At 37.6% G+C, this 25,390-nt stretch overlaps 1 protein-coding gene across 44 annotated transcripts in view; it reads right to left on the bottom strand.

Moving 5' to 3' along the window:
* CC2D2B (coiled-coil and C2 domain containing 2B) overlaps positions 1 to 25,390 on the bottom strand; it is a 110,150-nt gene that overhangs the window by 16,944 nt on the left and 67,816 nt on the right. For 36 of the 44 annotated variants that reach the window (XR_007406835.1, XR_007406838.1, XR_007406839.1 and 33 more), the window contains 5 exons: positions 18,675 to 18,771; positions 7,975 to 8,073; positions 3,898 to 4,080; positions 3,306 to 3,503; positions 1,194 to 1,283 (listed from right to left, as the gene is read on the bottom strand). Coding sequence is in view for 38 of the 44 variants with exons in the window: in XM_025466646.3 (XP_025322431.1) it covers positions 1,194 to 1,283; positions 3,306 to 3,503; positions 3,898 to 4,080; positions 7,975 to 8,073; positions 18,675 to 18,771 (667 nt within the window). In the remaining 6 variants the exon portion in view is untranslated. Of the gene's footprint in view, positions 1 to 1,193; positions 1,284 to 3,305; positions 3,504 to 3,897; positions 4,081 to 7,974; positions 8,074 to 18,674; positions 18,772 to 25,390 lie in introns of those variants that run through there. The other 8 variants (XM_049103433.1, XM_049103438.1, XR_007406843.1 and 5 more) reach the window with 5 other exon arrangements.

Here is a 25,390-nt window from a genome sequence, read left to right as displayed (position 1 = left end):
GTTTGGTGCCTGCCTTCCGCCCAGGGTGTGATCCTGGAGTCCTAGGATCGAGTCCCGTGTTGGGCTTCCTGCATGGAGTCTTCTCCTCTGCCTGTGTCTCTGCCTCTCTCTCTCTCTATCTGTGTCTCTCATGAATAAATAAATAAAATCTTTAAAAATAAATAAATAAATAAATAAATAAATAAATAAATAAATAAATCATTCTAGAGAAGTGCCAGGACCATTGGTTCCAGGTGGAAAGTGCCCCTCTCTTAGGCTCCTGTCATACTAGTAGTTTTCAAATAAAAGTTATTTCTTGAATGCTTGCTAAATGTATATAAAAATATAAAAATAAATAATCAGGACTACCTCTTCATTCGGAGATTAAACTTGAGAGCTATATATACAGAGTGTGGTGTAGAAACAACTAAATATAATTTAAGGTGGAATGAAAAAACTGCTCTAATTAGAGTTGCTGGATTTTGGGAAAAAATAGGGTGACCAATTAAATCTACAAATTTTTAGTATAAATGTGTCTCAAATATTTCATGGGGCTTGTATTCTATTTGGCAACTGATCTAAAGAGAATTTTAATCCAAGTGCTAAAAAAGAACATTGCTATGTAAGCTCTTCATTCAGATGTGGAGAGACTGAGGAAAGCTTCTGAGAAATGGAATATATTTGCCCTAGACTCAGCATCTGTCCAGCTCCATAGTGACAAACCATATTTCTCTCTGGAGGATGTCATAATATCATACTCCTGGAATTCCCATTGAATTAAAATATTCATAAGCCACCATTTATAATGTTGAATAAAATTGTTCCAGTTTAAGAATTATCTCTATGGATTGTTATAGAGCTAAAAATGATATATTAAATTATCAAATGCTTTCAAATTTCACAAGACAAAGTATTTCATAAGTGCATAATACTTTTAAAAAGTGTTTCTTTAAAAAAAAGTGTTTCTTTAGGAAAAAAGCAAGAGTACTATATATTTTAGTTGTAAAACATAATGGGGCACCTGGGTGGCTCAGTTGATTAAATATCCAACTGTTGGTTTTCACTCAGGTCTTGATCTCATGGGTTGTGAGCACTCTATGCTCATTGGGAGTCGGCTTGACACTCTCTCCCTCTGGCCCTTCCCCCACTCACACACACGTGCATTCTCTCTCAAATAAATAAATCTTAAAAATATATAAAATACAATTTGTTACCTCTGATGTCATCCATATATCAAAACCATCATTTTCATCCAGAATATCAGGCACGATAGGAATCAAAGATACAAAGCGAGCAATGAGGTCCTAAAATAATATTAACATACATTTATTAAGTGTATACTATATATATATATATCCATCACCAAGCACAGTGTTTTACATGCAATACCATCACATTAAATGTATCCCACAAGCCCATGAAATACATATTATTATTATTATTATTATTATTGTTTTCCAGAAGAGGAAATAGCATAGAGTGCTAAGATAATTTGCCCAGGTCACAGAGCCAACACAATGTATGGAGTCTTGCAGGAAGAAGCCCAAATTAGTTGGACTCCAGAACATGCCTGTTAACCATTACACTTCACTGTAATAAATTATTAAATTTTTAAACATGGTATATACTACATATATTACATATATTATATATATTGTATACATATATACATTATATAGATTACATATATACTTTAAGTTACAACTGCTAAATTAAAAAAAATTTAAAAACTGCTAAATTTTTAAAAGAAAAATATTGAAGAATAGCAAAAATTTGATTTGCCTTTTTTTTTAAGATTTTATTTATTTATTCATAGAGACAGAGAGAGAGAGAGAGGCAGAGACACAGGCAGAGGGAGAAGCAGGCTCCATGCAGAGAGCCTGACCTGGGACTCCATGCAGGGTCTCCAGGATCATGCCCTGGGCTGCAGGCGGCGCTAAACCGCTGCGCCATCGGGGCTGCCCTTGATTTGCTTTTAAGTTCCAAATCTATCAGAATTACTTTTACTAATATAAGCTTGTTACAAGCTGTTGAAGTAGGAAAATGTTGGTGCAACTGTGGACTGTTCCCCCTACAGGGCTGGAGACAAGGACTCAGACTAATGTAGGAAATGAGAAAGGGATACAAATAAATAATGAGTCAATACAGAAAGTTTACTGACATTTCCAATGATTTATAATAACCATTATTTGTGCACTAATTACCTCCTGCATTGGTCATGTTTCTGACTTCCTGCAGTTATTAAACATAGTTCATAGTCCCTCATGAGCAAAGTTGCTGAGTTATTTATATGTATTTTTTAAAAAGACAAAGATTGTCTTTGAAATAAATCTAAAGCATTATTATCTCCTTGGACTTTGGGTGACAGGAAACAGGCAGGAAGAAACTCATAACTCATGATGGAAAGGCAGAGTGTAGCAAAAGGCAACCTAAATTAGAACTTCTGATTTTATCCTGAAGAGTCCAGCTAAGGGAGCTTGATAGTGGACAAATAATATAAATATTCTGAGGTGAACCAATTGACTCAATCAAACCCAAATAAACAAAAGATATAAGCAATTTTTCATGGATGGCCTTTAAGCAAAGCTTATTCTTTTCTCAAAGAGGAGATATATTTCTGATATCACATTTTCCTTTCTCAAAGTGGAAGGAGGTTTTGAGTCAAGTGAATAAATCTTCATTTTATATGAAATTCAATTTTGAGTATATGTCTTTCTTGTCAGCTGGTAAATAAATATGCATAAAGAAAAAGTCACATAGGGATGGAGTGGGAAGTGCTATATTGGCAGTTTACAGGGAATAATATAACCTACTTTCTTTATTCTCACATACAGTGAGAAGCAATCCTTAGAAGGACACAACCCTTTAGCAACATAACTGTTAACTTTGCCTGGAAGTCAAAGGAATTTTTCTGTGCCATTTTTCAAAGTTTGGTAGAAATGTTACAAAACTAGTGTGGTCACATGAACTCCTGTAGCAACAGTGACTCTCGTCCAAGGGGGCCGGAATGAAGGGAATCTGCAAGAAATCTTCTCCCCTATGTGGGGTTCAGGAGGACATACTACAACATAAATGATTTCTCTCTCAGGAAACTGTCTTTGAAAGCAAAGCAATTTTGGAAGAAAGTTATGCTCAAAGTTAATATAAAACAGTAAACAAATGAAAATGAATATAAATTTAGAGTGATGAAAATGTTCTAAAATTTACTATGGTGATGGTTGTACAACTCTGAATACACTAAAGACCATTGAATTGTACACCCTAGATGGGTGAATTTTATGTATGTGAATTATATATCAACAAAGCTACCAAAATACGTATCTTACAAGTGTGGCACTAGAATCATGAAGAAACATATCCAGGAATTGCTGAGGTGGATTTAATGCTTTGATATATCTTGTTACTAAGATCTGTATCCCTTCACTATTAAAGACAGTAGTTGTGATTCTTCGGTTGGGAAACATCGCCTTACAAGTTTTTTTGAAAATCTGTGCTCTCTCCAAGACATCTGTTAGATCTGAAAACTAAAATAAAATTCAAAATATTTCAACATTGTACTATATTTTTCCCACAGGAAAATATCAAGAACTGATGTTCATTTTTACCAGCTTTGAAATTATTATTACTAGTTTTTAAGACAGTTTATATTTCTTTAATAGGACACATAAAAACAATTCTTTTTTTTTTTAATTTTTTTTTATTTTTATTTATTTACGATAGTCAGAGAGAGAGAGAGAGAGAGGCAGAGACACAGGCAGAGGGAGAAGCCGGCAGAGGGAGAAGCAGGCTCCATGCACCGGGAGCCCAACATGGGACCCGATCCTGGGTCTCCAGGATCGCGCCCTGAGTCAAAGGCTGGCGCCAAACCGCTGCGCCACCCAGGGATCCCATATAAAAACAATTCAATGCAAAACCTACCTTGTCTAGTTCTGGATTACAGGTGACATATGATATTTGAGGTTCAATGGTAGCAAAAATATTTAAGAAAATACATTCTTTTAAATTCTGCCCATTATTATCTTCTTTTGGAGACACATAAGTCTTACTCCAAGTATATCCAAGCAAAACTGGTGGAATATTTACTTGAAATGTTCCACTAATCTGAAAGAATATAGCAATATAATAGATTTTGTACAAATATATACATACATCAGCAAGTACAGTATAGTCTTCTATACTGTAGGAGAAAATAGGTTTGCATGGGTAAGTACGTGCTAGGTCTATTAATATATACCTGCACAAGGATGATCAGGTTCTTCATGGTGGTCTATTCACAGACACCCTTGACACCCTGAGTCCCTGTTTTATATGCACTATGTGGAAAGGGCAAATGTAAGAAAGGGATGAAATGAGGATGCAAGTTACCCTAACAGAGTCATAGAAGTTCTTAGAAGATCCATTTCAGGCTCAGAGAAGATGCTAAAAGACCATGTTACATTTTATATTGGGTCTAGAAAGAGAAGAGAAAATATAACAGCAGAAAGGACAACCCATAGGCCCATAAGAGGAGGGATTTTTTTTTTTAAATCAGGCAAAATGTAGTTTTTATTGATAGGTAACTTGAGTAACATATGACATAATTTTATTTTTTTCAATTTCTTTTCTTTTTTTTATAAATTTATATTTTATTGGTGTTCAATTTGCCAATGTATAGAATAACACCCAGTGCTCATCCCATCAAGTGCTCCCCTCAGTGTCCTTCACCCAGTCACCCCCACCCCCTGCCCATCTCCCCTTCCACCACCCCTAGTTTGTTTCCCAGAGTTAGGAGTCTCTCATGTTCTGTCTCCCTCTCTGATATTTCCCACTCATTTTTCTCCTTTCCCCTTTATTCCCTTTCACTATTTTTTATATTCCCCAAACGAATGAGACCATATAATGTTTGTCCTTCTCCGATTGATTTATTTCACTCAGCATAATACCCTCCAGTTCCATCCACGTTGAAGCAAATGGTGGGTATTTGTCATTTCTAATGGCTGAATAATATTCCATTGTATACATAAACCACATCTTCTTTATCCATTCATCTTTCGATGGACACCTGAGGCTCCTTCCACAGTTTGGCTATTGTGGACATTGCTGCTACAAACATCGGGGTGCAGGTGTCCCGGCATCTCATTGCATCTGTATCTTTGGGGTAAATCCCCAACAGTGCAATTGCTGGGTCGTAGGGCAGGTCTATTTTTAACTCTTTGAGGAACCTCCACACAGTTTTCCGCAGTGGCTGCACCAGTTCACATTCCCACCAACAGTGCAAGAGGGTTCCCCTTTCTCCACATCCTCTCCAACATATGTGGTTTCCAGCCTTGTTAATTTTCCCCATTCTCACTAGTGTGAGGTGGTATCTCATTGTGGTTTTGATTTGTATTTCCCTGATGGCAAGTGATGTGGAGCATTTTCTCATGTGCATGTTGGCCATGTCTATGTCTTCCTCTGTGAGGTTTCTCTTCATGTCTTTTGCCCATTTCATGATTGGATTGTTTGTTTCTTTACTGTTGAGTTTAATAAGTTCCTGATAGATCTTGGATACTAGCCCTTTATCTGATACGTCATTTGCAAATATCTTCTCCCATTCTGTAGGTTGTCTTTTAGTTTTGTTGACTGTATCTTTTGCTGTGCAAAAGCTTCTTATCCTGATGAAGTCCCAATAGTTCATTTTTGCTTTTGTTTCTCTTGCCTTCATGGATGTATCTTGCAAGAAGTTACTGTGGCCAAGTTCAAAAAGGGTGTTGCCTGTGTTCTCCTCTAGGATTTTGATGGAACCTTGTCTCACGTTTAGATCTTTCATCCATTTTCAGTTTATCTTTGTGTCTGGTGTAAGAAAATGGTCTAGTTTCATTCTTCTGCACGTGGATGTCCAATTTTCCCAGCACCATTTATTGAAGAGACTGTCTTTTTCCAGTGGGGATAGTCTTTCCTGCTTTGTCGAATATTAGTTGACCATAAAGGTCAGGGTCCACTTCTGGGTTCTCTATTCTGTTCCATTGATCTCTGTGTCTGTTGTTGTGGCAGTACCACACTGTCCTGATGACCACAGCTTTGTAGTACAACCTGAAATCTGGCATAGTGATGCCCCCAGCTATGGTTTTCTTTTTTAATATTTCCCTGGCTATTCTTGAATGTGTGTGTGAAGGTAGGAGCTGATTTACAATAATAATAACTAATAGTAATAGCTAATAGTTATTGAGCACTTACTATGGTCAAGGCACTGTGCCAAGTGCTTGATATAGATCATATCTTTCAATGAAGTCGATAGAGTTATCTCCATTTTGCAGATAAGGAAACTGAGGCTCACAGAATTTAAGTAATCTATGCAAACTCAGACAGCTAATGAGGTCTGTCTACTTTTGAAGTTCACATTCTCAACTATCTATCCTAGAGTCTGGCCTGAGAGTGAGAGATATCCAGAAATTTATAGATGTAGGAAGCCCTGTACCTCCAACAACTTAAATTTCTATTGCTCTTTATTTGCAGCCCTTGTACTTGAAACATGCTCCTCCATGACATCCCTCTTGATGGCACATTATGCAGACATTTCTCCTCTCCTCCCTAATATCCATTTTGTCCTTTCTCACCAACAATTTTAGGTAGCAACATAACAGGCACATGGTGGCCAAGTCACATAAATGTAAGAAGTCCACCAGGGTTTTCTGAGAAAGTGTCTATTTTCCTGATACAGGCACTGCCCCTTCTTGCTTCACCCTGCTCTTGTCTACAACATGAATATGAGGCTGGAGGTGCATTAAACAATTTGCAATTATGAGGATGAAAGATACACGATATTTATGTGATGTAATGATGTTCTTTTTTAAAAAATATTTTATTTATTTATTCATGACAGAGAGAGAGAGAGAGAGAGAGAGAGAGAGAGAGGCAGAGGGAAAAGCAGGCTCCATGCAGGGAGCCTGATGTGGGACTCAATCCCGGGTTTCCAGGATCAGGCCCTGGGCTAAAGGCGATGCTAAAACGCTGAGCCACCTGAGCTGCCTGTAATGATGTTCTTGAGCTGCTGCACTGTTGTCTAGACTTCTTTTTAAGTGAGATAAATAGACTGCTTGAATCACTGTCAGATATTCTGTGGCAAATAGCTGAATGCAAAATAATTCCTTCTGAGTCAAATGCCCTCTTTTGTTTGGCAAATCGTCTTTAAGGAATTGATTAAAAAATTATCTCTTCTGTACTGACCATTCATTCTCCTCCTCATACCCATCTTACTCAGCCCTGACTCCTCTGTATACCCCCCACATCCTCCAAGCTAGGAAGAATAAGGTACTCCCTACCTGTATGTTCTCGTAGTATCTATCTCATGCCCCTATCAAAGGCACTAAAGCATTATCAGGTTGTACTCAAGTATTAGCTTTCTTCTACAGACAGTGAGCTCCTTGAGGTAGAAAATTCATTTCTGAAACTTCTGTGTCTGGCATAGCTCTGTGAGTAACAAAACCCAAAATGGAGTCTAAGATGGGGCTTTTATATTTTGCTGGTCACGAAGGCATATTTGTGCTACATAACTCAACAGGAGAATCTTGTTGGAATATGACAGAGACTGGTGCTAATTATTTGTCTCATTACCAATAAACAACACTGAGGAGCTGAAATTCCTGGAACCCATGGTCACAAAGCAACATTATTAATCATTTATTGTTAATTAAAGAACATTTGTGACTCTAGTCCTTAAAAACTATTATATGCAAATATAAATATAAATGTTGCTTTAAGACCTAAGGCTATGCAAAAAAAAAAAATGACCTAAGGCTAGGTCATTCTTTATCAATGAACACTCTAAAGATGTAAGAAATAAATTTGTGGGTGTCTCTTGATACAGGTAAACATTTAAACACTCCAACATCTCAGTGGCACTCAAACACAAGATCACTTTAACTGACCTACCAACATGTCAATCACAGAATCTAATTCAAAGATAAACAAACAGTAAGTTTCTATTAGCCAGAGGTGAAAACTGAGAATAATTAGCAAATAATCATTTTCTATTACCTCAGATTGTTGCAGAAGAGCAGAGAAAGGGAAGACAATGGATCCGAGCCAATTCTTCCTTATATGTGAATGACTACTGCAGCTCTTGAAATAAGGATCCTATTAATATGAATAATTTTTCTATTATGTACTTCATACTATGTGATGAATAATTTCACCAATTTACAAGTATAAAAATCATTTTTTTAAATAAAGAAACCAAAGAGTAAACAGAAAACATTTTTTCTCTCTTTTTAATTTCTTTAAAAGATAATTGACTATTTAAATCAAAATAATGACCTATTATGGAGTTTATGGCCTATGGACAGCTATTTACATGATTGCAGTAGATATGCTCTATGCAGCAAACTTTGAAAATACACTACAGAATACAGAGAAAAAAATTATCTTAATTCAACCCCAAAGACATCATCACCATTAACAACATTTTAAGATGTTAAATGGTAGTGAAAATATGTTGAAATGATGAGGACACTTTCAAAGAGGAGAATAGCATCATGGATGCTAGATTAATGAGAAAAATAGACTCGGTATAAGTTTAATGGTTGATATAATGTGGTCAAAAAGAAGCAGGTTTTCTGACACAGCTAAGTAATCTAAGTGCATGGCATATCTCCTGGAAACAGGTGATCCCCAAGGCTACCTCAACGTAAGCCCTTAAGACCATGCAATTCAGTTTTCTCTGATTTACCAACCAATCTTCTGAGCCCAGTGAGTTTCTAAGAAAGTTTTCTCTATTGAGAAGTGATTGCAATGATAGACTGCTTGATATGTTGTTCCTTATGCTAGTTGACAGATTTTATTTTTCCCAAGATCCTAATCACGTTTTATCACAGGAATTTCAGATTTGCAAGATTGGTGTGATTTCCTTTCTTCCCTGTCCCCATGTTAGCCTTGGCTAGAGCTTGCCTTTCACTTCCAGGACCTATCATTAAAGAAGTAAACAATAGGCCATCCTGTTAAATTAAACCATCCATCTGTGTACAAAGAGAAATTAACCATTTTGGTCTGTTTAGAATAGTATGATAGATTCTAGGCGTGCTTAGGCCCCATTGTGGTGTAAATTAGGAAAAGGAAATTGTGATAGTTAATTTTACATGTCAACTTGAATGAGCTAAGGGATGCCCAGAGATGGTAAAACATGTTTCCTGGGTGTGTACGTGAGGGTATTCCTGAAGAGATTAGCACTTGAATCAGTAGACTGAGTAAAAATCAGCCCTTATCAATGTGGGCAGAAATCATCCAATCTTTTGAGGGCCTGAATAGAACAAAAAGGTGGAGGAAAGGCAAATTCTCTTTCTCTTTCTCTCAGACATCTCTTTCTCTCGGACATCAGAGCTCCCAGTTCTCAAGTGTTTTGGACTCTGGGGATTACACCAGCAGTCTCTCCATCCTTAGACTTTTGTACTCAAACTGAATTACAGCACTTGCTTTTCTGGTTCTCCAGCTTACATATATATATACATATAATATAATATATATATATGATATATATGCTATATAGTACATATATAGTACATACTATATATGTTATATATAGTACATATATTAATATTTATATAGAAATGCAAATGGCTAAGAGTAGCCAGTCTTTTTAAAAATTTTTATTAATTGATTTATTATCTGAAAGCGAGAAAGAGCATGAGCAAGGAAGGGGGCAGAGGAAGAAGCAGGCTCCTTGCTGAGCTGGAAGCCCCATGTAGGGCTCAGTGCAGGGCTCAATCCCAGGATCATGACCTGGAATCATGAGCTGAGCAAAGAAAGACCTTAACTACTGAGTCACTTGGCACTCCTAGCCAAAGCAATCTCGAAGAAGAAAAATAAAGCTGAAAAACAGGTTTCTATCACAAAGCTCTGGTAATGAAAAGAGTGTGGTATCAATGTAAGAATAGGTAATAGACCAATAGAACATAATAGAGGGTCCAGAAATAAATCCACATTTATACAGTCACCAGATTTACAACAAAGGGTGACTTTGTCGTGCAATGGGGGAGGGTACATTCCTTTCCATAAATGGTGTTGGGTCAACTGAATGAATATCTTTACGGGAAAAAAGTAATCTTGACCTCTATCTCACAGACACATAAAAATCAATCAGTTGGATTTTAGATCTAAATGTGAAAAAGGTAAAATGATTCGGGTTTTAGAAGCAACCTCAGGATAATATCTTCATGACCTTAAGTGGACAATATTTTTAAAAAGGACCAAAAAAGCACCACCACTGCATTGCACTATATTAAATCAAGATTTTCTGTTCATAGAAAGACACATTTAAAAGTCAAAAAAGACAAGCCAGCATGGGAAAAATACTTATAGAATGTATATCTGACAAAGTACTCATATCCAGATTATACACTGTTAAAAATCAGTGAAAAAATAGGCAAAATACTTGAACATATCTTTCACAAAAGAGGATATCAAAATGGCCAATAAATGTAGAAAATGGTGCTCAATTTCATAAGTTATCATTAAAATGCAACTTAAAACCATAAGGTGATATGATTACTTTGATCAGTATGTTTGAAATGAAAATATCAGACAATGCTAGGTAACAAGGACATGGATCAGTCAGAGCTCTCATAAACTGGTAGGTGGAAGTATGAACTGACACAACCATTTTGGAAACTGGTATTATACTACTAAAGCTGAGCATATGCACAATCTGAGCTAGCAATTTCACTCTTAAGTATATTTCCAACAGAAATGAATAGATTCATTTCCCCAAGTCCAATTATATTAGTGTTAAATATAAGAGCTGACAACTAGAAAGAAGCAAATTATCAGTTGTAGAATGCATTAAAAAGTTGTTGTATATTCCTACAAAAACATACTATACAACTATGAGCAGCATTTCAGATGATTCCCACAAACACAAGGTAGAGAAAACTAAGTCATTCACAGATGGACGCAAACTGTATGAGATTTCAATCATACAAAGTTCAAAAATAAGTAGTACCTAAACCATGGTGTTAGAAGCTAGGATAGTGTGTTATTCTGTATGTTGGTAAATTGAACACCAATAAAAAATAAATTTATTATTAAAAAAAAAAGAAGCTAGGATAGTTACTCGTGGGGAGGAAGTAACTTGGGGGAGAGCACAAAAGAGGCTTCCGGGGTGATACTAGCAATATGTGGTTTCATGATCTGAAGTGCTGACTTTTTTTTCCTTTTTAGTCTTTTGTCTCTACTATTTATTTCCCCTTGGATAGAAAGCAAAATATTTGCCAGAATAATTTTGCCAATACAAATTCAGTTAGGAAATATAGGGTTGAATTTCTTGCATCTGAATAATCTAAATTTGTCTGGAGTGGCTTGTAAACTCTAGAAAAAGCATAAAATTAAACTTTAAAAATAACATGTTTAAAGAGTTATGTTTTTCAAAAATCATAGTACCAATTATTAAAAATCACAAAATTTGGCTATAATCCAATAAAACTAGAATTAAAATAAAACTAGAATTTAAAATAAAAAACTTTAGGGACGCCTGAGTGGCTCAGTGGTTGAGCATCTACCTTCGGCTTAGGGCATGATCCTATGGTCCTGGGATAGAGTCCCATATCAGGATCCCTGTGGGGAGCCTGCTTCTCCCTCTGCTTATGTCTCTGCCTCTCTCTGTGTGTCTCTCATGAATAAATAAATAAAATATTTTTTAAAATCATATCAAAAATTTATACTGGAGTCACTTAAACATTTGAAAATATAAAAACACAGTATTAGATAACTAGTAGATCAAGAAAGATATAAATGTATAAAAATATATAGAAAATAACACAAAATAAAAATAACCTAATATAAAAAATCTGGCCTAAGATATTTTAGAGATAAATTCATGGTCTTAAAATATTCCTACTACTATGAGAGAGACAGTGATTCAAATTCATCTCAGCCCAGCTTTTTCATCCCCCGTGCTAAAATTAGGCCACATGTCTGTGAGACTTCCAAGTCCTCAGCTTCTTGCTAACAAGTTAACTAATGAAGGAGAGACCCACAGGAAGTAAGAAATAGTTGACAGCAGGAAGAAGAAAGAAATGCAGAGAAAAGAGGAAGATTGAGGCATGGGAAGAAACTGTTTTCTAAAGAATAGTGACTGATGATAAACCAAAATCTTCTTTCAACTGGGTGATCAACTTGAGGCTCAGCCTAGATCTGGTCTTTTATGAGAAAATGGAATGTTTGGGCCTATAGTTACCTTGTAAACCATTGCATGAGAGGAAAGCAAGAATACATGTCAGACACTTTTCCTTTCCTAAAGAGCATACCAATGTTGTCACAGATGTCTGATACCTGAAGCCTACAGATTTCATTCACTAACAACACAAAGCACTTATAAGAATTGAACTATTAATTAACTACTATTCGATTCTGGTCAAATTGATCATTGAGATAATTCACTTTTGCAGGAGAAAGTCTGTTAGGCACTGTTTTGGGTTTCCCAAATTCTAACCATTAACAGTTTAGATAATCAGAAACTACTCAATTAAACTCTTTGGAGAATGGCCATCACCAAATTACTGTTCAATATTTCTATCTCCAACCTTTATGTAGAATTGATAGAAAATGTTTTATTTTATTTTATTTATTTATTTATTTTTTTGAAAATGTTTTAATAAGAATGTGTGTCTGCATCTCCTGGAAAACTGCACTGGAAGACACTGACATTATGTTTCTTTGAGAAGGCTCATTCTTGAACAATAGTTGAAGGGTCTAGTTCAACTTCTCTCCCTCTTATCCCCAATCCCTCCAGATAGAATTAATTGCTCTTTCAGCAGCATTTGCCATAGGATTTGGAGAGCATTTCTATTAGGGCATTTAATCAGAGTCCCAGGAGAGGGCGGGCAAAATGGCAGAGGAGTAGAGTCCCCAAGTCACCTGTCCCCACCAACTTACCTAGTTAACTTTCAAATCATCCTCTAATCCTACGAATTCGACCTGAGATTTAGAGAGAGAACAGCTGGAATGCTACAGAGAGAAGAGTTTGCGCTTCTAACAAGGTAGGAAGAAGGAAAAATAAATAAAATAAAAAAGAATCAAGTTGGGGAGCCCCCTGCCCCCCTCCCGCGAGGAACCAGGCTAAAGCCGGGCTGTGAGAGCCTCCAGGACAGGAAAGCACAGCCCCGGAGAAGCAGGAACTTTAAAAATCCATACCGGATTCTTCCCGGATGGAAAAGTGCTCAGCAGGGAAACCGGGCAGAACCGCAGGGGTCAGGGGGGCCTCCAGGTTCCGGGGGCACTAACAGAGGAGGGGCTCCCTGGGGAGAGCCTGCCGCACAGCAGAGGCCGAGCTCGGTAAAGGCCTGGAGCGCCCGGTGGGGCCCCGGTAGCAGCTTGGGCGGTGGCTCCGGGCGGAGGGGGCTGCGCCCCGGGAGCGCGATTCCAGCAGCACAGGCGCTGGATCCCAGGGTGCCAGGGGACACAGCCCAAGATCCTGCGCGCCCCCCCCCCCCACTGGGAGAGGCAGAGGCGGGGAGAGCACAAACAGCGAGGATGCCGCTGCCGCTGGGTGCCCCCAGCTGTGCAGGTCAGCGCCCCCCACCCCAGAGATCGAGGCCAGTGCAGACTGGGAGACTGCAGTAGTTACTGCGGGAGCTGACTCCAGGGCTGGAGAGCTGGCCGCTGCCAGTGTGGCTGCACCTCTTGGTGTCACTCTGTTCCTGTGATGGAGCGGGGCCTCCAGGGAACAGGGACCTCACAGGATAAACAGCTCCCACCGAGCTGTGCACATACCTGAGAATCAGCACTGCAGGCCCCTCCCCCCACTCTTTCAAATTCCAAAGATAAAGAGAAGATCCTTAAAGCAGCAAGAGACAAGAGATCCCTAACTTACATGGGAAGAAATATTAGTTTAACAGCATACCTCTCCAAAGAGACCTGGCAGGCCAGAAAGGGCTCCAGGATATATTCAGGGTCCTACATGAGAAGAACATGCAGCCAAGAATACATACTCTATCCAGCAAGGCTCTCATTCAGATAGAAGGAGAGATAAAGAGCTTCCAAGATAAGCAGAAACTGAAAGCATATGTGACCACAAAACCAGCTCTGCAAGAAATATTAAGGGGTACTCTGTAAAAGAAAGAGGAAGCCCAAAGAAATAAGCCACTAGAACGGTGACTGAATAGGTATTATGATGACACTAAATTTGTATCTTTCAATAGTAACTGTGAGTGTGAATGGGCTTAATGATGCCATCAAAAGACACAGGGTTTCAGACTGGATAAAAAAACAAGACCCATCTATTTGCTGTCTACAAGAGGCTCATTTTAGACACCTACAGCCTGAAAATAAAAGGTTGGAGAACCATTTACTATTCAAATGGTCCTCAAAAGAAGGCAGGGGTACCCATCCTCATATCACATAAATTAAAGTATATCCCAAAGACTGTAGTAAGAGATGAAGAGGAACACTATATCATACTTAAAGGATCTATCCAACAAGAGGACCTAACAGTCATGAATATTTATGCCCCTAATGTGGGAGCTGACAAGTGTATCAATCAATTAATAACCAAAGTAAAGACATACTTAGATAATAATACACTTCTACTGGGAGACTTCAACACAATGCTTTCTGCAAATGACAGATTTTCTAAGCACAACATCTCCAAAGAAACAAGAGCTTTAAATGATACACTGGACCACAGTGTATGGATTTCACAGATATTTCCTGAACTTTCCATCCAAACGCAACTGAATACAATTCTTCTCAAGAGCATGTGGAACTTTCTCCAGAATAGACCACATATGGGTCAAAATCAGGTCTTAACTGATACCAAAAGATTGGGATTGTCCCCTGCATATTTTCATACCATAATGCTTTGAAACTTGAACTCAATCACAAGAAGAAATTTGGAAGAAATTCAAACATGTAGAGGTTAAAGACCATCCTGCTAAAAGATGAAAGAGTCAACCAGGAAATTAAGGAAGAATTAAAAAGGTTAATGGAAACTAATGAGAATGAAGATACAACCGTTGAAAATACTTGGAATACAGCAAAAGCAGTCCTAAGGGAAATACATCTCAATAGAAGCATCCCTCAAAAAATTGAAAAAAACTCAAACACACAAGCCAACCTTGCACCTAAAGAAACTGGAGAAAGAACAATAAATAGATCCTACACCCAGCAGAAGAAGACTTAATAAAGATTCAAGCAGAACTCAATGAAAGAGAGACCAGAAGTACTGTAGAAAGATCAACAAAACCAGGAGTTGGTTCTATGAAAGAATTAATAAGATAGATAAACCATTAGCCAGCCTTATTAAAAACAAAAGAGAAAAGACTCAAAAATCACAAATGAAAAAGGAGATCACAACCAATTCCAAGGAGATACAAACGATTTTAAAAACATATTATGAGCAGCTATAAGCCGATAAATTAGGCAATCTAGAAGAAATGGACGCATTTCTGGAAAACCACAAACTACCAAAACTGGAACAGGAAGAAATAGAAAACCTGAACAACCCAATAACCATGGAGGAAATTGAAGCAGTCATCAAAAACCTCTCACAACACAGAAGTCCAGGGCCAGATGGCTTCCCAGGGGAATTCTATCAAACGTTTAAAGAAGAAATCATACCTATTCTACTAAAGATGTTCTGAAAGATATAAAGGGATGGAATACTTCCAAACTCATTCTATGAGGCCAGCATCACCTTAATTCCAAAAGCAGACAAAGATCCCACCAAAAAGGAGAATTATAGACCAATATCCCTGATGAACACAGATGCAAAAGTTCTAAACAAGATACTAGCTAATAGAATCCAACAATACATTAAGAAGATTATTCACTATGACCAAGTGGGATTTATCCCCGGGATACAAGGCTGGTTCAACATTCGTAAAGCAATCAATGTGATTGATTATATCAGCAAGAGAAAAAACAAGAACCATATGATCCCCCCAGTAGATGCAGAGAAAGCATTTGACAAAATACAGCATCCATTCCTGATCAAAACTCTTCAGAGTGTAGGGATAGAGGGAACATTCCTCACCATCTTAAAAGCCATCTATGAAAAGCCCACTGCAAATATCATTCTCAATAGTGAAACACTGGGAGCTCCCCTAAGATCAGGAACATGACAGGGATGTCCACTCTCACCACTTTTATTCAACATAGTACTAGAAATCCTAGCCTCAGCAATCAGGCAACAAAAAGAAATAAAAGGCATTCAAATTGACAAAGAAGAAAGTCAAACTCTCCCTCTTTGCAGATGACATGATACTGTACTTAGAAAACCCAAAAGACTCCACCCGAAGATTGCCAAACTCATATAGCAATTCGGCAGTGTGGCAGGATACAAAATCAATGTCTGGAAGTCAGTGGCATTTCTATACGCTAACAATGAGACTGAAGAAAGAGAAATTAAGGAGTCAATCCCATTTACAATTGCACCCAAAAGCATAAGATACCTAGGAATAAACCTAACCAAAGAGGTAAAGGATCTGTACCCTAAAAACTACAGAACATTTCTGAAAGAAATTGAGGAAGACACAAAGAGATGGAAAAATATTCCATGCTCATGGATTGGAAGAATTAATATTGTGAAAATGTCAATGCTACCCAGGGCAATTTACACATTTAATGCAATCCCTATCAAAATGCCATGAACTTTCTTCAGAGAGTTGGAACAAATCATCTTAAGATTTGTGTGGAATCAGCTAAGACCCCGAATAGCCAGGGGAATATTGAAAAAGAAAACCATAGCTGGGGGCATCACTATGCCAGATTTCAGGTTGTACTACAAAGCTGTGGTCATCAAGACAGTAGACACATAGATCAATGGAACAGAATAGAGAATCCAGAAGTGGACCCTCAACTTTATGGTCAACTAATATTTGACAAAGCAGGAAAGACTATCCGCTGGAAAAAAGACAGTCTCTTCAATAAATGGTGCTGGGAAAATTGGACATCCACATGCAGAAGAATGAAACTAGACCACTCTCTTTCACCATACACAAAGATAATCTCAAAATGGATGAAAGATCTAAATGTGAGACAAGATTCCATCAAAATCCTAGAGGAGAACACAGGCAACACCCTTTTTGAACTTGGCCACAGCAACTTCTTGCAAGATACATCCATGAAGGCAAGAGAAACTAAAGCAAAAATGAATTATTGGGACTTCATCAAGATAAAAAGCTTCTGCACAGCAAGAGAAACAGTCAACAAAACTAAAGGACAACCTATAGAATGGGAGAAGATATTTGCAAATGACTCATCAGATAAAGGGCTAGTATCCAAGATCTATCAGGAACTTATTAAACTCAACAGCAAAGAAACAAACAATCCAATCATGAAATGGGAAAATGACATGAACAGAAATGTCACAGAGGAAGACATAGACATGGCCAACAAGCACATTAGAAAATGCTCTGCATCACTGGCCACCAGGGAAATAAAAATCAAAACCACAATGAGATACCACCTCACACCAGTGAGAATGGGGAAAATTAACAAGACAGGAAACAAATGTTGGAGAGGATGCAGAGATAGGGGAAGCCTCTTGCACTGTTGGTGGGAATGTGAACTGGTACAGCCCTTGAAAAACCGTGTGGAGGTTCCTCAAAGAGTTAATAATAGACTTCCCTATGATCCAGCAATTGCCCTGCTGGTGTTTACCCCAAAGATACAGATGCAGTGAAACACTGGGACACCTGCACCCCAAGGTTTTAGCAGCAATGTTCACAATAGCCAAACTGTGGAAGGAGCCTCGCTGTCCATCGAAAGATGAATGGATAAAGAAGATGTGGTTTATGTATACAATGGAATATTACTCAGCCATTAGAAACGACAAATACCCACCATTTGCTTTGGCATGGATGGAACTGGAGGGTATTATGCTGAGTGAAGTAAGTCAATCGGAGAAGGACAAACATTATATGGTTTCACTCATACAGGGAATATAAAAAATAGTGAAAGGGAATAAAGGGGAAAGGAGTGAAAATATCAGTGAGGGTGGCAAAACATGAAATACCTAACTCTGGGAAATGAACAAGAGGTAGTGGAAGGGGAGGTGGGCAGGGGGTTGGGGTGACTGGGTGATGGGCACTGAGGGGGGCACTTGACGGGATAGCACTGTGTGTTATGCTATATGTTGGCAAATATAACTCCAATTTAAAAAACAAACAAAAACAAAAATTCAGAGTCCCAAAAGAGGAGACATAATGGATAGGCATCTTTATACTTCTGGTGCCAACTTTAGTAGAAAGGAAGCTAATATTTATTTGAGAGCTTGCACTTAGTGTTGTTAGGAGCTTTTGCTTATCTATGAGGAAGACATTCAGTAATTTTTAAAATTTGATTGAGTAGAACTGGGTTTTAGTCCTAAGAATAATTTGGTGTCTTCTAAGGAAGTTGTGTATTTTCTTTGATCAGAAAATGAGAACTATATAACCAATTTTTGTTTCATTTCATTTATTTTGGTACCAGGAAGCTCACATTTAAGTGTTAGTTTCAATTGCAGAAACCTACTTCTCCCAAATTCTTGGTATATTTACTCCTCCTCTTATATGTGGTTTATGATCTCTATTATTTTTTAACTGACTTGCCATATGTCTGATTTTATTTCAAGTTACCCCAAATCCTTTTTTATAATGTTGGAAATAGACATTGCATCTAAAAGCAAATTTACAAATCTGGTACTAGATTTCATTCAGTTTGACTTTAGAATCAGTTCAACATTGATTATTATAATTATTCTAATTTACCTCATGTTTTTCAATAATCATTTCATCAAAAATGTTGATATATATATTATCTTTTAATTTAGATAAGCTTGAGAAGCTATAATCATGTCCTGGTGAGCTGTAAATAAGAGAAACATATGTAAATGCTTAACTTATTTTATAAGAGCATTTTTCATAAGGAACCATAAAATTACCTGTGATCTTTTCTTTTATAAAGGGTAAACTAAGAAAAAGCTATGTGTTTTGCAGATGACTGTTATCTTTCAATAAAACCAGCATGTGCAGGATGCCTGGATGGCTCAATGGTTGAGCGTCTGCCTTTGGCTCAGGGCATGATCCTGGGGTCCTGGGATCAAGTCCCACACTGGGCTCCCTGCGAGGAGCCTGGTCCTCCCTCGGCCTATGTCTCTGCCTCTGTGTGTGTGTGTGTGTGTGTGTGTGTGTGTGTGTGTGTGTCTCATTAATAAGTAAATAAAATCTTAAAAAAAATCATGTGCTTTGTAACATATCTCAAAGTATTTTGCATGAAAAATAAAATGTTTAAATGTCAAGCAGAAAGACTTTCACTACAGACATCCATTGCTAACAAATTATCCAAAGTATGGTGTATCAAGATATTCCAAATACCTTAAATTCTACTACATTCTTCTATTTCCCATATATATTTAAATTGCTCTTTTGTTCTCAGCTAAGAGATACGACTGTTTAACCACAGAACTTATTCTTTTTCCCACATCCATTTTCTCCAACTAGAAATTGGGATAGTAGAATGCATTTTGCAAGCTGTCTGCTGATGGCTTACTTGACGTACTTGACAAAGGATAGTGTAATATACCACAAACCTAGAAGTTTCCTCCACTCTTAGCTCCAGCTTGTGTGTGGAACCTTGAACCTTGATCAAACTTCTAACAAGTCAGAGAAGTTAAATAACTTGCTTAAAAGTAAAGCCATCAGGGGGATCCCTGAGTGGCTCAGTGGTTTGGTGCCTGCCTTTGGCCCAGGGCGTGATGCTGGAGACCCGGGATCGAGTCCCACATCAGGCTCCTGCATGGAGCCTGCTTCTCCCTCTGCCTGTATCTCTGCCTCTCTCTCTCTGTTTGTCATAAATAAATAAAATCTTAAAAAAAAAAAAAAGTAAAGCCATCAGCAAATGACAGAGCTTGTATGTGAACGCAATTCTGGCTGATTCTAAAGGCCAGGCTCTTTCAGTGTACCAACTGCCACTGATATTATTTATTGAAGATTGTTGCTAAGGAAGCAACCACCATTTCAAAGGATCTCCAACAGTTTGTAACTTTTGAGACACAAAGCCAGTGACAACTGAAAAATGTTAGCTGAGATTAGAGAACAATTTTATATTGAAGTTTCCTTATATTTTTAAGTGATAAGCTGACTTCCCTGTCCTGCTCTTCAAGAGATCCCTTTCATGTGGCAAAAGCTTGACAGGAGAGAGGAGGCAATGGATACTTACAACACTATGTGAGCAGGAGAAATGAACTATCATCATCCAGACATTTTTGAGTGTGTCAACTTAGTATGTCCTTTAAATCTCTTAAGTCCTGCATTGTCTTGCATTTTGTATTCTATGAAAGCCTTATTCAAATTTCACCATAATTTCTTGTCCAAAGTAGAGATCACAAGCCTAATTACTATATACTATTTATTTATCATTACTCTCTATCCCATTTGCATGTGGATTTTATTCACTAAAATGTCATGTGGAGAAGGAAAAAGAGCTCTTGTATCTCAGGGAACAAAAAATGTTAACTGAATCGTTGTGCCTTAGCTGACCCTCTAATCAACTTGGTTATACTCTAAACCTGTTTTTGGCTTATCTTACTGCTATAACTACGAGAATTCAAATACTCTACAGCCTCCTTCTCTTTAGTTCACTAAAGAGTAAAATTTAATCTTATTTAATTTAAATTTATATTATTGACTATTTTGTGTTCTCCTAAATCCATTTATTTAATACAGTGACACCATCAAAGAATAATGCAAATAGGAACCACATGATCTACAGAACTTGAGATGGCTGAACAAGACTGGCAGAAGGGGGAAAGGGCACCAGGACAAGAGAAAATACTTTGATAATGGATGTGGTTGACAGTTCTTTATATTCCTTCACGCCACTGAGAGCTAAAGATACTTAGGAAGTGATAACTGAAAATGGCTAATTGAGTTTAGAGAACAATTTTAAGTTCTACGTTTCATATTTGTCTTGATCAATGTACTTTAATTCCAATAACCAAATTTTATTTATACAACTTTAGTGTCACATATAAATCTTGAGAAAGAACAAACCTGGAGGCATCCAATTTACTGATTTCAAAATACACTACAAAGCTACAGGAATCAAAAGGATGTTACTGGCATAATTGACATATACACCAATGGTACAGAATACAGATCCCAGATATAAATCCCTGCATCTCCATCAGGTCAACTGGTCTTTGACAAGGATGTCAAGAATATACAATGTATGGGGATCCCTGGGTGGCTCAGTAATTTAGCACCTGCCTTCGGCCCAGGGCATGATCCTGGAGTCCCGGGATTGAGTCCCAGAGCCTGATTTTCCCTCTGCCCATGTCTCTACTTCTCTCTCTCTCTCTGTGTCTCTCATGAGTAAATAAATAAAATCTTTAAAAATATATACATACAATGTAGAGGTGCCTGGGTGGCTCAGTTGGTTGAGTGTCTGCCTTGGGTTCAGGTCTTGATCCCTGGGACAAGCCACAGGTCAGGCTCCCTGTTCAGTGAGGAGTCTACTTCTCCCTCGCCTTCTGCCCCTCCCCCCACCCATGCTCACTCTCTTCTCTCTTTCAAATAAATAAATAAACTATTTTAAAAAAATTTTAAAGTATACAATGTGGAAGGAATAGTCTCTTCAACAAATGATGTTGGTAAAACTATCAACATGCAAAAATAATCAAATCAATTCTTATTTTACACTATAGACAAAAATCAATTCAAAATGGATTAAAGACTGGGCACTTGGGTAGCTCAGTCAGTTAAACATCTGCCTTCAGCTCCTGTCATGGTCCTGGGGTCCTGGGATAAAGCCCCCCCATCAGGCTTCCTGCTGAGCAGGAAGTTTGCTTCTCCCTTTCCCTCTGCTGTTCCCCCTGCTTGTGCTCTCTCTCATTCTCTCTCTCAAATGGGTAGATAAATTTTTTAAAAAATAAAATAAATAAAATTTTAAAAAAAGACAAAATGGATTTAAGACTTAAAATGTAAGTGAAGACCTGAAACTGTAAAGCTTCTAGAAGAAAACACAAGGAACAAACTTCATGGCACAGGTTGTGGCAATGATCTTATTACACGGATATGACACCAATGCATGGGCAACAAAAGCAAAAGTAAAGTGAAATTATATTAAAATATAAATCTTTTGCACAGCAAACAATCATCAGTGTGAAAAGGCAACCTAGGGAATGGGAGAAAATACTTGCAAACCATATATATCATAAAGGATTGATGACTAAAACATATGAGGAACTCATACAATTCAATAATAAAAAAAGTTAATAATCCAATTTTTAAACTATGTTGAAACTTGAATAGACATTTTCCAAAGAAGATCTACAATGACTGACACATATATGAAAAAATGCTTAGAGCACCTGGCTGGCTCAGTGACTAAAGCACATGACTTTTGATCTTGGGGTTGTAAGTTCGAGCCTCACATTGGGTGTAGAGATTATTTAATAAAATAAAAAAAAATTCTCAGTAATTGCTAACTAATAATAAAATGCTCACTAATAATCAGGGAAAGGGAAATCAAAACAACAGTGAGGTACCACCTCACACCTCTCAGAATGACTATTACCAAAAAAACAAAAGATGAAAAGTATTAGTAAAGATGTAGAAAACTGGAATCCTTGCACTGTGTTGGTAGGGATGCAAAGTAGTGAAGCTGTTATGGAAAACAGTATGGAGGTTCCTCAAAAAATTAAAAATAGATTTGCCATCTGATCTCATTTCTCAGAATCTATCCAAAAGAATTGAATGAGGATCTCAAAGAGATGTTAGCATTCTGATGTTCATTGTAACACTATTCACAATAGTCAAGATGGAAACATCCTAAATGTTGACAGATGAGGATAATGTGGTATACATATACAATGAAATAAATACTATTTACTCTTAAGAAATAAGAAAATTTGGCAATATGTGACAACACAGATGAGCCTTGGGGATATTATGCTAAGTGAAAAAACTCAATAAACCCGCCACAGAAAGACAAATACTGCATAATTCCACTGATTTTTAAAAAAGATTTTATTTATTTATTCATGAGAGACACACACAGAGAGAGACACAGACACAGGCAGAGGAAGAAGCAGGTTCCATGCGGGGAGCCCGATGTGGGACTCGATCCCGGGTCTCCAGGATCAGGCCCTGGGCTGAAGGCGTGCTAAACCACTTAGCCACCCAGGCTGCCCCATAATTCTACTTATATAAGATATATAAAATAGTCAAATTCATAAAATTACTAAGTGGAATGTTGGTTGCCAGGGGCTGGGAGAAGGGAAATGGGGAGTTTCTCATCAACAGGCATAAAGTTTCAGTTAAGCAAGATGAATAAGCTCTAGAGAGAGGATCCCTGGGTGGCTCAGCAGTTTAGTGCCTGCCTTCGGCCCAGGGCGTGATCCTAGAGTCCCAGGTTCAAGTCCCACATCGGGCTTACTGCATGGAGCCTGCTTCTCCCTCTGCCTGTGTCTCTGCCTCTCTCTCTCTCTCTGTGTCTCTCATGAATAAATAAGTAAAATCTTTAAAAAATAAGCTCTAGAGGTCTGCTGTACAACACTGTACCTATAGCCAACAATAATATACTGCACATTTTAAAATTTGTTAATAAGGAAGATCTCATGTTTAGTGTTCTTTCCAAGTTAAAAAAAAAAAACATTGAGTAAGCCTGAGTAAAGCAAATTACCCTCTGTAGTACTGGCTCACATGAGTGTGAGGTAGCTAAGTCCAAAATCTGCAGGGTACACCAGCAGGCTGGAGGCCCAGAGAAGACTTGCTGTTCACGTCTTCCCAGGAAGAGGTAAGTCTTTTTTCCACTAAACTTTCAATTGATTAGGTAAGGTCCATCCATATTATAAAGGGTGAGAGAGGAAGAAAGACAAAGACACAAAGATACATGTAGACACACACACGCTATTGATCGTTCCTCTGGAGAACCATGATTAATGCAATGACATTCTGGAAAGAGAAAACTATGGACTCAGTAAAAACATCAGTGGTTTCTAGAGGCCCCAGGGTAAGGATAAAGGGATAAATAGATGAAGTGGAGAATATGTTTAGGTCAGTAAAACTATGCTGGATGATATTATAGTAGTGGGTACATGTCATTATACATTTGTCAAAACCCATAAAATGCACAACATGAGAGTGAACTCCAAAGTAATGGTTGATAATGATGCATCAACACTGGTTCACAGATTGTAACAAACGTACCACACTAAGGCTGCGTGAGGTTTTATGTTTGTGTATTGTGGTAAATGTGTACATGAGAACTCTCTGTACTTTATACTCAATTTTACCTCAATTTTACTAAAACTGCTCAAAAAGTAGTCTATCAATTTTTTTAAATGGGAAAAAACAAACACTCTAGTTAGAAATGAGGGAAGGCAAATTAAACCACAATGAGAATATCACTTTAGATCTGTTATATTAGAAATAATAATTTTAAAAATACAAAATATTATTGAAGATATGGCACAATATATGTTAGGTTGGGATTGTATATTGATACAGTCACTAGAACAGTTTGGTATTATCTAATAAAGTTAAAGCTGAATTCAGTTACAACTTAGCAATTTTACTCCTGGACATATATCCTAGAGCAGAGGTTCTCAAAGTATCCCCATGACTAAGTAGCATCAGTAACACCGGGGAACTTGTGAGAAGTGGAATCATCAAGACCTACCCCAGACCTACTGAATTAGAAATTATGAAGGTGGGCCCAGCAATGTTTTAAGAAGCCATACAGGTGATTCTAATGCACAGAAAAGTTTGAGAGCTCATGTCTTTTTTTTTTTTTTTAAGATTTTATTTATTTATTCATGAGAGACACAGAGAAAGAAAGAGGCAGAGACTCAGGCAGAGGGAGAAGCAGGCTCCATGCAGGGAGCCTGACATGGGACTCGATCCCAGGTCTCCAGGATCACACCCTGGGCTAAAGGCAGTACTAAACTGCTGAGCCACCCGGGCTGCCTGAGAGCTACTGTCTTAAAAAGAAACTCTTGCATGTATGCTCCAGAAGACAAGTATAAGAATGTTCCAAGCAACATTATTTGCAATAGCAAAAGATTAAAACAAGCCAAATGTACATCAACAGGGAAATGTATAAAAATTATGGCACTTTAGTCCAGTAGAATACTATACATAAGTGAAAATAAAAGAAGGAAAGAAAAGAGGAAGAGGCGAGAAAAGGTATGAAAGTAGGAAAGAAAAAAGAAGAGAGGAAGGACAGGAGAAAGTTATGAGTATGAATATAGATGAATCTCTCAAAATAATTAAGAGTAAATAAACAAGATTGCAAAAGATGATTCAATTTATATAAAGTTGAAACATCCATAAATGAATAACACATAGTTAGGGACAAATATTTATAATATAAAATCATAAAGAGAGGGAATGTTAAACACAAATTATTTGTTACCTCTAGGGAGAAAGAAGGGGATACAATTAGGAACTGGCTTAGTAACAACTAGGTACTAGCCTTGAAA

This window comes from Canis lupus, chromosome 28 (genome assembly GCF_003254725.2).
Source record: "Canis lupus dingo isolate Sandy chromosome 28, ASM325472v2, whole genome shotgun sequence".
Classification (NCBI taxonomy): Eukaryota; Metazoa; Chordata; class Mammalia; order Carnivora; family Canidae; genus Canis; species Canis lupus.
The sequence above is the reverse complement of the archived record's forward strand: the minus strand, read 5'-3'. Positions and strand labels throughout refer to the sequence as shown.